Source organism: Leptonychotes weddellii, chromosome 8 (assembly GCF_054177405.1).
Source record: "Leptonychotes weddellii isolate Sample4059 chromosome 8, ASM5417740v2, whole genome shotgun sequence".
NCBI classification, from domain to species: Eukaryota; Metazoa; Chordata; class Mammalia; order Carnivora; family Phocidae; genus Leptonychotes; species Leptonychotes weddellii.
Genome location: NC_138376.1, coordinates 8393119 through 8405974, shown reverse-complemented (window position 1 = coordinate 8405974; position 12856 = coordinate 8393119). Strand labels below are relative to the sequence as shown.

General features: G+C 41.6%; 1 protein-coding gene across 1 annotated transcript in view; it reads left to right on the top strand.

Annotated features, from left to right (window-relative positions):
* The window catches only part of CAP2 (cyclase associated actin cytoskeleton regulatory protein 2), a 96588-nt gene that overhangs the window by 66341 nt on the left and 17391 nt on the right, over positions 1-12856 (top strand). Inside the window, exons 4-6 of the mRNA XM_081827625.1 lie at positions 5746-5889; positions 6228-6313; positions 8689-8794. Of these exons, the coding sequence (XP_081683751.1) occupies positions 5746-5889; positions 6228-6313; positions 8689-8794 (336 nt within the window). The remainder of the gene's footprint in view (positions 1-5745; positions 5890-6227; positions 6314-8688; positions 8795-12856) is intronic.

Sequence of the window (12856 nt, the reverse complement as noted above, 5' to 3'; positions counted from 1 at the left end):
CATAAAACTTTGCACAAAAACACATTAGCCAAAGTAATAATGATTGATATCTGGCAGTGTGGTTGGCTGAGAATTACTGTTTGATGTGAGTTTTCTTGAATTTTAAATGTAAGTGGGATTCAAATAGTTAAAATCCAATTTTCTCTTTGATGCTATTGAGTTTGCCTGAGTCATAATAGTAATGCTTTTGTAGTATTTACATTTAAAACATTCTTTCTAAAATTACAGAGTTTTCACAGTACTTGCCAAGAATATATTGATGGGATTTTGTTTGTTTGTGTGCTTGCTTGTTTTAATTGAACTGCTCGAATTCAAGGACTCTTCTTTATGTTCTTAATAGCCAGTGTTTTTAAAGTAATTATTGTTATTTTTGAAGAGATCTCTAATAACATGTCTACCAGAAAAGAATAAACATTTAGCCTGTTTTTTTTCATGCAGTGGAATTAAGTATGTTTGTTGTTCACTTACGTTTTCCCATCTGTTTTTTTCCCAATGTTTCACAGTCTATTAATTTTCTAATCCAAAAAAAATTATTTAAAAAGAAGTAATGGTGGATTGATCCATTCTCTACCTGATGTTGAACCACATAAAAACCCTGGATTCCAGAAATAGGCTTATTTCCTTTCATTCAGTGACACATCTTTGAGGTCAAAGTCCCAGAGTTTGCTCCATCCCTTACAAAATAGCATGAGTGGAAATTTGGTTTTCCTTTTTGGGTAAAGTTTCTACAGAGCTTGCTGATAAAGCTCTTTAATTTTACTTTCTGCAAAACAATTATTTCTGGAGCTAAACTGAGATGAAGCTGATAATGGGTCTCAATTCTTCAACTTTAAAGCAGAAACTAGGGTCATAAAGACATGGAGTCCTGAAATACTCTCTCCTTCTGCTGAAGCCCACGGAACCCAGGGGAAGGGCAGGCAAGACTTTTCAGTTACTCTTCATTTGAGCCTTGCAAAGTGGTTTTCTTTCAGGGACAGGTCTCTCAGAATAAAAGAAACTTGAGTGATGAGTTTTTAAAAAGTAATCTGAATGAGACCTTTGTAAAACTAGCCAATCTGAAGCACAGTAATTGCTAGATGTTTCTGAGGAGCCATCACCAGGACATCCATTAAAAAAAAACCAGCACACCTGGTAAATGTATCTCCTTCTACGAGTGGAAAGCCCTTGATTGACATCGGCCTTTCAACCTGTATTTATCCAGTATGCCTAATACAGGCTCAATACTCAAACAGGTGGCAATACCTGTAATTGCTTCTCCCATTTGCCTTTCCTCTGACATCCTGACGCGCTCAGTCTTGACAGAAATCACACCATCACCCAAATGTTCTCTCTGTGTTTGATTCCAGCTGTGAAACTTCAGGATGAGCTGGAGAATGTAAGCCTAGTTTGAAGTACAGGAGAAATCTGCTGGCACAGAATAAAAGTTATACTGTTTATTAAAGTTATGCAAATAGCCGTTGTACTTAGATCTCTGAGCCTGGCTTTTTCTTTCTTTTTTTTTTTTCTTTTTAATGAGGACAGTTCTTCATGCAATTGCCAAACTAAGGCAAAAGAAAACTTTCTCAATCTTTATGATGCTTTCATCAGATAACCCATATAAAATATCTTCCAGAATACCCTGTCTCCTCAGACCTTAGAGTTTGTTCTTGGGAAGTTGGAGATAAACGAAGATGGCCTTAATAAATCAATCTAACATTGTAAATACAATGTTTCTGGTTATTTTCCCCATTGGGGCAATAGGCCAGATATCACAAACAAATCAGATATTCTGGCCTTTCTCAAAATGTCACTGGAGCAAGAATATTACAGCTTAACGAATTGTTGGACAAAATCAGGATGCTTTTTAGTAGTTTTGCCATAAGTAAAAATCAGCTGTCTTCTGGAAGTACCTATAACACACCTTCAGCCGGGTGTTGAATTTGGACTAAAAAGAATCCCTTGAAGAGGGAAATGTTTCCCTTCTCAAAGTGAAATTCCAGGGGCACCTGACTGGCTCACTCGGTAGAGTGTGCAACTCTTGATCTTGAGGTCATGAGTTGGAGCCCCATGTTGTGGGGGTAGTGTTTACTTAATTTAAAAAAATGCTATAGGGGTGCCTGGGTGGCTCAGTCATTAAGCGTCTGCCTTCGGCTCAGGTCTTGATCCCGGGGTCCTGGGATCGAGCCCTACATCGGGCTCCCTGCTCCGCGGGAAGCCTGCTTCTCCCTCTCCCACTCCCCCTGCTTGTGTTCCCTCTCTCGCTGTCAGTCTGTCAAATAAATAAATAAAATCTTTTTAAAAAAATGCTGTAATAAATAAATAAAAAGTGAAATTCCAAGGAGAACATTTAAACCTGACTTTTGGCAGACATTAAGAAACAAACATGGAAGAATTGTGTTTGGGCAGGGAATGCTTGGGGCGGGGGGAGGGTTGTTTTACTTAGAGATTTGTTTGCTGTTGAGTGTTCGGAGGTGCTTGTTTGTAAAGCCATTACATCCTTATACTAGCTTGCTAGAGCTGCCAGAACGAAGTACCACAGACTGGGTGGCTTAAACAATAGAAATTTACCTTCTCCCAGTTCTGGAGGCTGGAAGTCTGAAATCAAGATGGCGGTTGATTTCTTCTGAAGCCTCTCTCCTCCCCTCATAGAAGGCAGGCATCTCCCTGCGTCTTCACGCGATCTTCCCTCCTACACGTCTGTGTCCTTTTGGGTTGGGGGTCCACCCTAGTGACCTCATTTTAACTTAATTACCTCTTTTAAGACTTTACCTCCAAATACAAACATGTCCTGAAGTACCAGGGGTTAGGACTTAAACACCTGAATTTGTGAAGGACACAGTTCAGCCCACTGCAACCCTGAGTCAGGGTGTCCTTGCCAAATCTATCAGACCTTTTCTTTGGAATGGTTCTAAGGGGAGAGGGTGGAAAGGTATTCTTGAATTTTCCACAAGACCTGGCTAGCTTATGCAGCAGCTTTTTTTGTTTTTCTCCTCCTTCAATATGGAAGAACTAAAAAGTCCACTGAGAACCTTGAGAACACCTTGCTCTCTTTGCCTATAATTCTTTTTGTTTCTCCCAGACAAAAACGCACCTCTATCCATTTGCATATCCCAACTAGGAAATCTCTCTCCCTGTCTTTGCATATAAGTGATAAGAAGGAGCTGGTCAGTGAATCTGGCCAGTCAGAGGCTTCACTGGCGGATACCTTGAGATCACCCCCTGTTTTCTGAGCACCCCAACATACCTGACTCTGTACCAAGTGCAGACGTGTCCTCTCATTTACTCCTAACAACCTTGTGAAGGAGGGACCATTCTCAACACTATTTTGCAGATGAGATCATGGAATCGTAGACACATTTGGTAATGTGTGGAAAGGCCTAGGGCTTAGTGCACGAGCCAGCAAGGACTTGAACCCAGGTAGTCTCATTCCAGACCTGAGCCCTTAATGTCTTCACAATACCTTTCCCTAGTCTTGCTGGCAGAGAGGAAACGTGTGTGTGGGGAGCTAACTGTATTTTTTTGAGCACCCAATGCAGAGAACTCTCTCGGGGCTTCTTAGAAGCCCTGGGTTCTAGCTCCAACTCAACTAACGCTTGCTAGCTAATCTTGTCTCCTAGTTATGTGAGGTGGGAGAATTGGATTCGATCCATGCTTCTCACACTTTTAGACTGAGATTCATAATGAGAAATACATTGTACCGTGTAGTTCAGTACACAAATGCACACACACCAGGACACGCGTGCACACACATGGACACACATACATGCAAACACACCACTACGCACGCATGCATACATGGGCCACGGAAATGAAACAGATTGTTCACGAATCACGCACCCACGTGAAATACATGTGAATGCCCTCTGATCGTTTCTCTTCTTTCAGTTACTTTTGGAAACACTGATTGTGACCTACTCAAATGGGTCGGTCAAAAGCTGAACCAACCCAGTTTGGACTTCTATAACCTTAAAATCCTGTTGGCCTAGGTGGATGTTTCTTTGGAGCTTCTCTTATCTTAAATGCACAGACATTATTTGAGTATTACATATTACAGAGGACAGCCCTTTTGCCTCCAGTCTAAGCTAATTGCATAATAGTAATAATAATCAAGTCCACTTATTGTGTACCTCCCCTGTGACAGAGGCTTAAAATGCTCTATCTCCTGTAGCTACGGGCTATAGGTATTATTATCTCTGACTTACAGATGAGGAGACCAAGGCTCAGATTAAGGAATTTGCTCAAGGTCACATGGGTAGTAAGTGGCAGAGCTGAGATTTGAACTGATGTCATTCTAATCCCAAAGCCCTTAAGTGCTTTTCTTGTAGGGGAAGGGGTATACAGGGGTCAAGAAGGAGAAGTGAGGTCTGGAAACTGCTGTAGCTGAATGCGACTTCTTCCCTAATGGTCTGCTGTCCCTGGCAGAGACAACTGTCTTTTGGGGGGCTAAGCCACCACTATAACAGTGATTAAAATCTGTGCCTGGGGAGCATTTCCCACCCACCCCCCAACCCCAGGCCACCTTCAGACCAGTTAAATCACAGTCTCTGGGGCTGGGACCCAGGCCTCTGTTTTTCAAAGCTCCCAGGTAATTTCAATGTGTGGCCAAGGTTGAGAAGCTTTACTCTGAAGTTAAAGAAATGAAGGAGTTTTAAGGGCTTTTCCATTTTTCTTCCTGCAAACGAGATTTTGTAAAATATTGCCAAAACGTCTTCAACTACTGTTACAAAGCTGAAGTACAAACTGTTTCTAGTTCGTTGGAGCACATTTAACAACAACAACAACAAAAAATCAGGTAACCTTGTATCTACTTCAAAACCAAAGAAAGTAGACATTGCTAAAGGGATGGATGAGGAGGTGGTCCAGGCAGGCACCTGTCTCTGTGATACTTTGTAACTCAGCTCACATAATTTTGAAAATCATTTTTCATATGACTAAGGAAGTTAGTTGAATTAATTAATCAGCAGCTAGGCTACCCAGTGGTCGTTGGCCAAGTTCACGGGGTACAATGTAGAAAGCCAAACCAGACTCAGGTAACTATAAATATTATAAGTAATCACATTTTCTTAAAAAGAGCCTCCATGGAAGATTTCCACTTTTTCCCATGGATTAGGGGAACTGTGGTCAAACCGAAGACGCTCCCTCACATCAGGTCCCACAGGAACAAGAAGATACCTTTTTTTTTTTTTAAGATTTTATTTATTTATTTAACAGAAAGAGAGAGAGAGGGAGAGCAGGAACACAAGCAGCAGGAGCGGGAGAGGGAGAAGCAGAATTCCCGCTTAGCAAGGAGCCCGATGCGGGGCTCGATCCCAGGACTCTGGGATCATGACCTGAGCCGAAGGCAGACGCTTAACGACTGAGCCACCCAGGCGCCCCAAGAAGATACCTTTTGACTAACCTCTCACCACCCTGATTTTAGGCCTGTGTTGTTCCAGCGTGTGATCTGTGTGTTCCATTTGGAAAATATAGCTGACCACACTCAGTGTCCCTGTGGTCCCTGCAGGACTCTCTAAAACAGGGGCTGTCTCATATGGCTGGGTTTCGTCCATGTCTCCGGAGGACAGTTTTAATAATGTTAAAAATATGTACAGTTTTTGTCCTTCCGAGAATGAAAATACCGTACTACCATAACAACAACAACAATCCGTCTTACTCTGGAAGCCCCTGACAGATGACAGGTCCCGAGCACTCCTGCAGAGGCCAACCTGGATAGAGGCCCGAGCTTCTGTTCTGCCTTTGGTCACAGTGCTCAATGTTTGCTTGCAGAATGACGTGGCTGTGCTTCTGAAACCAATATCAGAAAAGATTCAGGAAATCCAGACTTTCCGAGAGAGAAACCGGGGGAGTAAAATGTTCAATCATCTCTCGGCCGTCAGCGAAAGCATCCCTGCCCTCGGCTGGATAACTGTGGTGAGTCCTGTCTGCGTGGAATGGCATCCCGGCACCTTGTCCCTTTTTTGGAGTGTTTGGGAGAACCTCTAGCTACTTTCGGGCTCTTTCCTCTGTCTATTACACTGCAGGGAATTCCTCTCACAGTGAATGCTCCAGATCTTTCTTACCCTGTTTACGGTTCAGTGCTTTGTGTTCTGAGATGTGGAAATGTCTCACCCCCGCCCCTTTACAGAGCAAAATGTTTGCCTCCAACTTTCACTTAATATTTCCATGGCTTTTCTTCATCTTGAAGGCATTTTCTTTCTTATCCTATTTTTTTTTCCTTCTATGCTTGGGTGATGGTCCTGCTCTCTCAGTCCCCCAAACCCGGTCCTTATGTCAAGGAGATGAATGATGCCGCCACCTTTTACACTAACAGGGTCCTCAAAGACTACAAACACAGGTACGTATTCCTTTATTAGCCAAATTTTCAGTTGCTTGCTTGTTAGACATTTGTCCCAAAGCTTCATGTAGTTCACCCCCGATTCCTTTCAAAGGCGAGTTTACTGTAAATGTTAAGGAAATATCCCACTTTTGCAGCTAAAGCAAAGTGGGAAGTGAGGTCCGTTATCCAGATAATGTATGTGCATTAGAATATCTGCCTCAGTTCTCTTGTGATGATAAACTCCCTACTTGAATCTGTGTCACCCCATACGTGTTCCCACAACAGCCAGAGAGCTCTGTGATGGTTCGTGATGGACCCGCCCTAGAGGGTCACGACTCTTTACGCTGCCTAAGACAGAGTTGGTGGGTGAGCAGAGAGAAGAAAGGAGAAATCGGGAAATGAAGTGTAAATGAGCAACAGAAATGAGATGTGACAATTAACCAGGCCACTGAGAGGGAAACCAGTGAGTGCGTTAAGACGAAATACAGTTGGGGTGGACAAGAGAGACACACATCTATAAAAAGAGCAGCGCAGATGAGTCCAAACCAAGCTGGAGAACCAGCTTAAAAAGGCATCACATTCTACAGTAAAAATAAGAGATCCTAGAGACACTTTAAACTGGTGTTGGAATTGAAAATGGGATCGAATGGAGGCATGCCGTAAGTGTCTCTAAACTACTCAAGGAATGTCATGGGATTTCTTCCCCTCTGTTACATAATGTCACGGCTGGCCCTATAAACAGCTAGCTAAATGTGATGTGGCTGATATCTAGTCACTCAGAGAAGGAATGAGGCAAAAATAAAAGCAATAAAGTTCCGTTCCCTGGGCACCAGGCTCAAGAGAGGATGGATATAGGAATATTGAGCCGGACTCAAGAGTGGATCCCCCTCTGAGCTCTTGGGTGGCAGAAGCAGAAGTGTTCATCAGCCAGCAAATGCAGGGGCTCCTGCATCTCACTCACTGGCCCAGGCTGTTCAGTTGGAGAAACTTGAGGACCAGGTCACTGACCAATATTACAATTCAAAATTTGCATAACTTTCACTTTTAGGTTATTTTTCGTTTTAATAAACATTGAGTAGATATGAAAGAATATTTATAAAATATATGGAAGATACAATCACAACACAAAAAATACTCCCTGTATTCACCACTCAGTTTAAGAAATATGTACCAATATTTTTTACTACAATAAACAGACACACTCAACAATTCTACTCCCAGGTATATTTCCAAAAGAAATGAAACATGTTCACACAAAAGCTTGTACACAAATGTTTGTAGCAGCATTATTTACAATAGACAAAAAGTGGAAACAATCCAAATGTTCGTCAATAGCAATAGATAGATAAAATGTATATCCATACAATGGTGTGTTATTCAGACATTAAGAAAATGAAGTATTGATACAAGAGCAACGTGGATGAACCTTGAAAACAACCTAAGTGAAAGAAGTCAGATACAAAAAAAACACATATTGTATGACTCCATTTGTATGCAATTCTAGAATAGGCAGATCCATAGAGACAGAAAGTAGCTTAGCAATTGCCCAGGACTGGGGAAGTTTGGGGGAAATGTGGGGGAACTGCTAATGGATATGAGATTTCTTTTGTGGGGTAATGTACTCTTACAAAATTGACTGGTGATGGTTGTCTGACTCTGTTGACCTAATCTATTGGATTATACGCTTTAAATGGGTGAATTGTAGGGGACATGAATTGTATCTCAGAAAAGCTATTATATTAAAATAAAACAAAAAAACAGCCACAGTGCTGAGCTGCCCTCATAGAGTTCAGTCATCCTGTGTTCGGGAAACAGGCGTTTGGTTGAGCACTTGTGCCCAGTGCTACAACTCTGTGTTGCATTAGGGACTGGGTGTTCCCTGTTTGTAGGAAATCTCCTTGAAACAGCACCCTCCTTACCACTCTAAACTTCTCCCAATTTCATGACTCTCTTGGCCAGATAATTCAATCAGATTATTAAAAAGCAAGCCAAAGGACTTTTTTTTTCCAATACCAATTCTCCTTTCTGAAAGCGCATTGTTTTTCATTTTGCATCAGAAGTAGTGCAGAAAGAAATGGTCTCCCTCCACGTTCATCTCCCCATGAGAGATCACATGAGGACACATGGCCCGAATTGCTGGGTTCACTCCCCGTGGTCCTCTCTGCCGCACACCTGAAGCGCAGGGAGGGCATTTGGCTCCTCTCAGGAGAGACCTGGGTCACCAGCCTGTCAGGGTCCTTTTCAGAATTGGTTCACGGTGACTGAAACGGAAAGACAATTGGTCCAGGGTCATCCAGAGCCTTAGTTACTGGATTACCATGTTCCCACCAATCTTTTTTAAATTTTATTTTAGATCCTAACTCTACTCTCTTCCACCCTCTTTTATAACAAAGCGATTTACGCCACGTGGATTGGGTGAAGTCATATTTGAGCATTTGGAGTGAGCTGCAAGCATACATCAAGGAACACCACACCACAGGCCTTACTTGGAACAAAACCGTAAGTACCAAGCCCTCTGCCACCCAGGTAAAGAAAGGCCATGGAAATATTCATTCCTGGTAGCTTAGAAATTTCACACTTTAGAAGTTACCTCAAGGAAAGCGTAAGATAAAATAGGTATGTAGAAACTGTTTATGCAAGTGTCATTTGTCATGGAGCAATCTGGAGATTGCCTATAGGACATGCAGAAAGAAAATGGTTAAGTTGTCCATGGTAAGAACCCAATGAAACATTCTTCAGCCGTTAAAAGTAACATATATGAGGGGCACCTGGCTGGCTTAGTTGGTAGAGCTTGTGACTCTTGATCTTGGGGTCATGAATTTAAGCCCTGTGTTGGGTGTAGAGATTACTTAAGTAAATAATTATTTAAAATCTAACATATATGATGTCTACATGGGAAATGATTTACCAGCCAGTGTGATTGAGTGCAAAAGGTTTTGAGCACTATGATGGCATATATATTAAGAAACTGTGATAAAAATTAAAGGAAAAGGGAAGGTTTGAAAATAGTTACAATTTTAAGGAGATAGAATTACTAATAAAAATGTCTTTTTAAATGTTTGAAATTTCTCTTTTGGCATTCAAGATTTCTCCAATAATATTTTTGAATAGTCGGGCAATCCTAGTGCTTTGAATAGTATCTTAGTCATAGGATAAAATCCCAGCCTTTGAATGTTGGCCGTGACCTTTGCCCTGCCCTCATCTTCAGCCTGGTCTGTGCTCTCTTCCCGCCTCTCACTGCTTCCCAGCACAGCCAAACTACTTGTGGAGGCCTCAACACATGCCGTGCTTAGGTCAAACCAAATCAGATTGTTGTCATTTCAAAGTTTGCAGATCTCAGATGGTTTAGCCCCTTCTGCAATGTCCCAAACATATGTCATTCCGTATGACCTTCCCTGGAATGGATGTTTCTCCTCTGTGCTTCCTTCGTATCTTGAGTATAGCTCAATCATAGCCCTCAGCTCATGCGATTGTCATTTGTATGTGTGTGTTTTGGAGGCTCTCCCACTCAACTGCAAACTCCTCTCTGTCTCCAGCCCCTAACACAGTACCTGGCACAGAGCAAGCACTCAATAAATTGTTTGAACTGTGAGGTAGGGAGGGGCCCCCGGGCGACTCAGTCAGGTAAGCATCTCACTCTTGATTTCAGCTCAGGTCATGATCTCAGGGTCATGAGATCGAGCCCCAGGTGGGGCGCCGCACTCAGGGCAGTCTGCTTGAGATTCTCTCTCTCCTTTCCCTCTGCCCCTTTACCCTGCTCTCACGTGCACACGCATTCTCTCTCCCTCTAAAATAAATATAATCTTAAAAAAAATTGTGAAGTAGGGGACTCTTAGACTCTTCCTCGCCCTTTTAAGCCTCTGCACTTGTTATAGAAAGGCTTCCCATGGAAACGTCCTTCCATTAGAAATGAATGTTACCTTCTGCATGGAGCACTGGGTGTTATGCACAAACAATGAATCATGGAACACTACATCTAAAACTAATGATGTAATGTACGGGGATTAACATAAAAATAAAAAAATTTTTTTAAATTTTTAATTTAAAATAAAAAAAAGAAATGAATGTTACCTTTAAATGGTCAAAGTGGATGGTCCAACTGGAGTTAATACTGACAAAATAAAGTGGCGAATTTGTGAATTCCGTTTAGGGATAGCACTCTCATTCTCCCAGTGGCCATGCGCCAGGCCCTAGCTCTCATCCAGAACGTCGGTGAGGTCAGCTTAATACCAATGCCAAGTTTGTGACTTTTCAAAGGAGTGTGGGACTTCTGCCTTTGCTCACCAACCCTTGTACAAACGTTAATATTGACCCCCATAGATTAATACTCCCTCTTATTTTCTACTTTGCCTATTTTCTCCATAAGCAAAAATGCACAGTTGTGAAGTACAACAACTAAGTTGATTATTTTTCTTCTGCCTACAATATTATGATTTTTTAGAAGAGTTCATAAACACTTGAAGTGTTTTAATATGGAAAGGTGTATAAGGATGCGGGTGGGTGTTTGGGTGGATGAATTAGAATTATTTTTCATACACGTCCAATGAGATGCTGTCTTGTTATAGATCAGTTTGTCATAAAGCGGAATTGTCACGTGTTTGCCGTGGAAATAGGTCATCACTAGAGAGTAGTAAACTAACAAGCAAGAGTCCTTGGATTTCTTATTATTATTTTCATGGTAGATAAATGGAAAAGGAAAGAGAACCCATTTGTGAGAAATAATCATGTTGATAAAAGCTAGTCCATTAATTTTCTAACGACACCCATGGAAAAGAAAATTACTTTTAAATGGTTTCAATACCTTTTACCACAATGTACAAAGCTGAGTAATGGTGTTTTGAATATATAAGATAACAATCAAATATTAGGGGCACCTGGGTGGCTCATTCGGTTGAGCATCTGCCTCTTGATTTCGGCTCATGTCATGATCTCAGGGTCATGAGATGAAGCCTTGTTTCAGCTCCATGCTGGATGTGGAGCCTGCTTAAAATTCTCCCTCTCTCCTTCTGCCCCTCCCCCTCTAAAAAAAAGAATCAAATATTAATTATAGAAGAATAAACATAGTTGTTTTCCTTTATTCTAGAGTGAATACTTATGTTTTCATTATTTTCATTAGAAATATAAGCCTTGTAACAATGGCTTTCAAACTTTAAAAAGCAACTAATGATGAGAAATACAGTTCACACATACACACACATACCCCACACACACCCTGTTCACAATACTAAAACAAGTATTACAAGAACACTTCTGTCTCGGGGCGCCTGGGTGGCTCAGTTGGTTAAGCGACTGCCTTCGGCTCAGGTCATGATCCTGGAGTCCCGGGATCGAGTCCCGCATCGGGCTCCCTGCTCAGCGGGGAGTCTGCTTCTCCCTCTGACCCTCCCCCCTCTCATGCTCTCTCTCTCTCTCTCTCTCATTCTCTCTCTCAAATAAATAAATAAATAAAATCTTTAAAAAAAAAATAAAAAAGAACACTTCTGTCTCTACTTGAAATGCATTCAAATATTTTTTCTATTTTATTTCATGTTTTATAAAATTCTGGCTGAGACTTACTAAACTGATTTCATGACCCGACACATGGTACATTTTTAAAAACTTGTTATAAAACATAAATGTTGTATTTATACAAGTGTGTATATATTTTATATAAAATATAATCCTTGGAGCAGGCATTGGGCATCGTGGATTGCCATAATAATAATGGCAGCTATTATGTACTAAGCACATGTTATGCTGTGGGAGAATTCGATTTCAAATGGTAATTGTAGGGGCACCTGGATGGCTCAGTCAGCTAAGCATCCAACTCTTGATTTTGGCTCAGGTTCTGGTCTCAGGGTCATGAGATCGAGCCCCGTGTCGGGCTCTGCGCTAGGTGTGAAGCCTGCTTAAGATTCTCTACCTCTCCTTCTGCCCCTTATGCACATGGGTGCTCTTTTTTTCTCTCCCTCAAAAATAAATAAATAAATAAATAAATAAATAAATAAATAAATAAATAAAATGGTAATTGTTATAAAGCAGAGCACCTACTTCACTTCTTTGATAGTAAAGTTTTGGCCAGATATTAAAAGTGAGGAAGGGAGGGGCACCTGGGTGGCTCAGCCGTTAAGCGTCTGCCTTCGGCTCAGGTCACGATCCCAGGGTCCTGGGATCGAGCCCCGCATCGGGCTCCCTGCTCGGCGGGAAGCCTGCTTCTCCCTCTCCCACTCCCCCTGCTTGTGTTCCTTCTCTCACTGTGTCTCTCTCTCTCTCTGTCAAATAAATAAAATCTTAAAAAAAAAAAAAAGTGAGGAAGGATTATGGTAAGAAAGTGTTGGTTCAGAGAACATCCTATGTGCAAAATCTTTTACAAGCTTTAAGACGTATGTATAGAAATATATTCCCTAATATTTTGGTCCTCTTCTTCTAAGGTTTGGAGTAAAATATATATATATTTCAAAGTATATTATAAAAACCAAAGATTTTGGGATGCCTGGGTGGCTCAGTCAGTTAAGTGTCTGCCTTCGGCTCAGGTCCTGATTCCAGGGTCCTGGGATCGAGTCCCGCGTCGGGCTCCCTGCT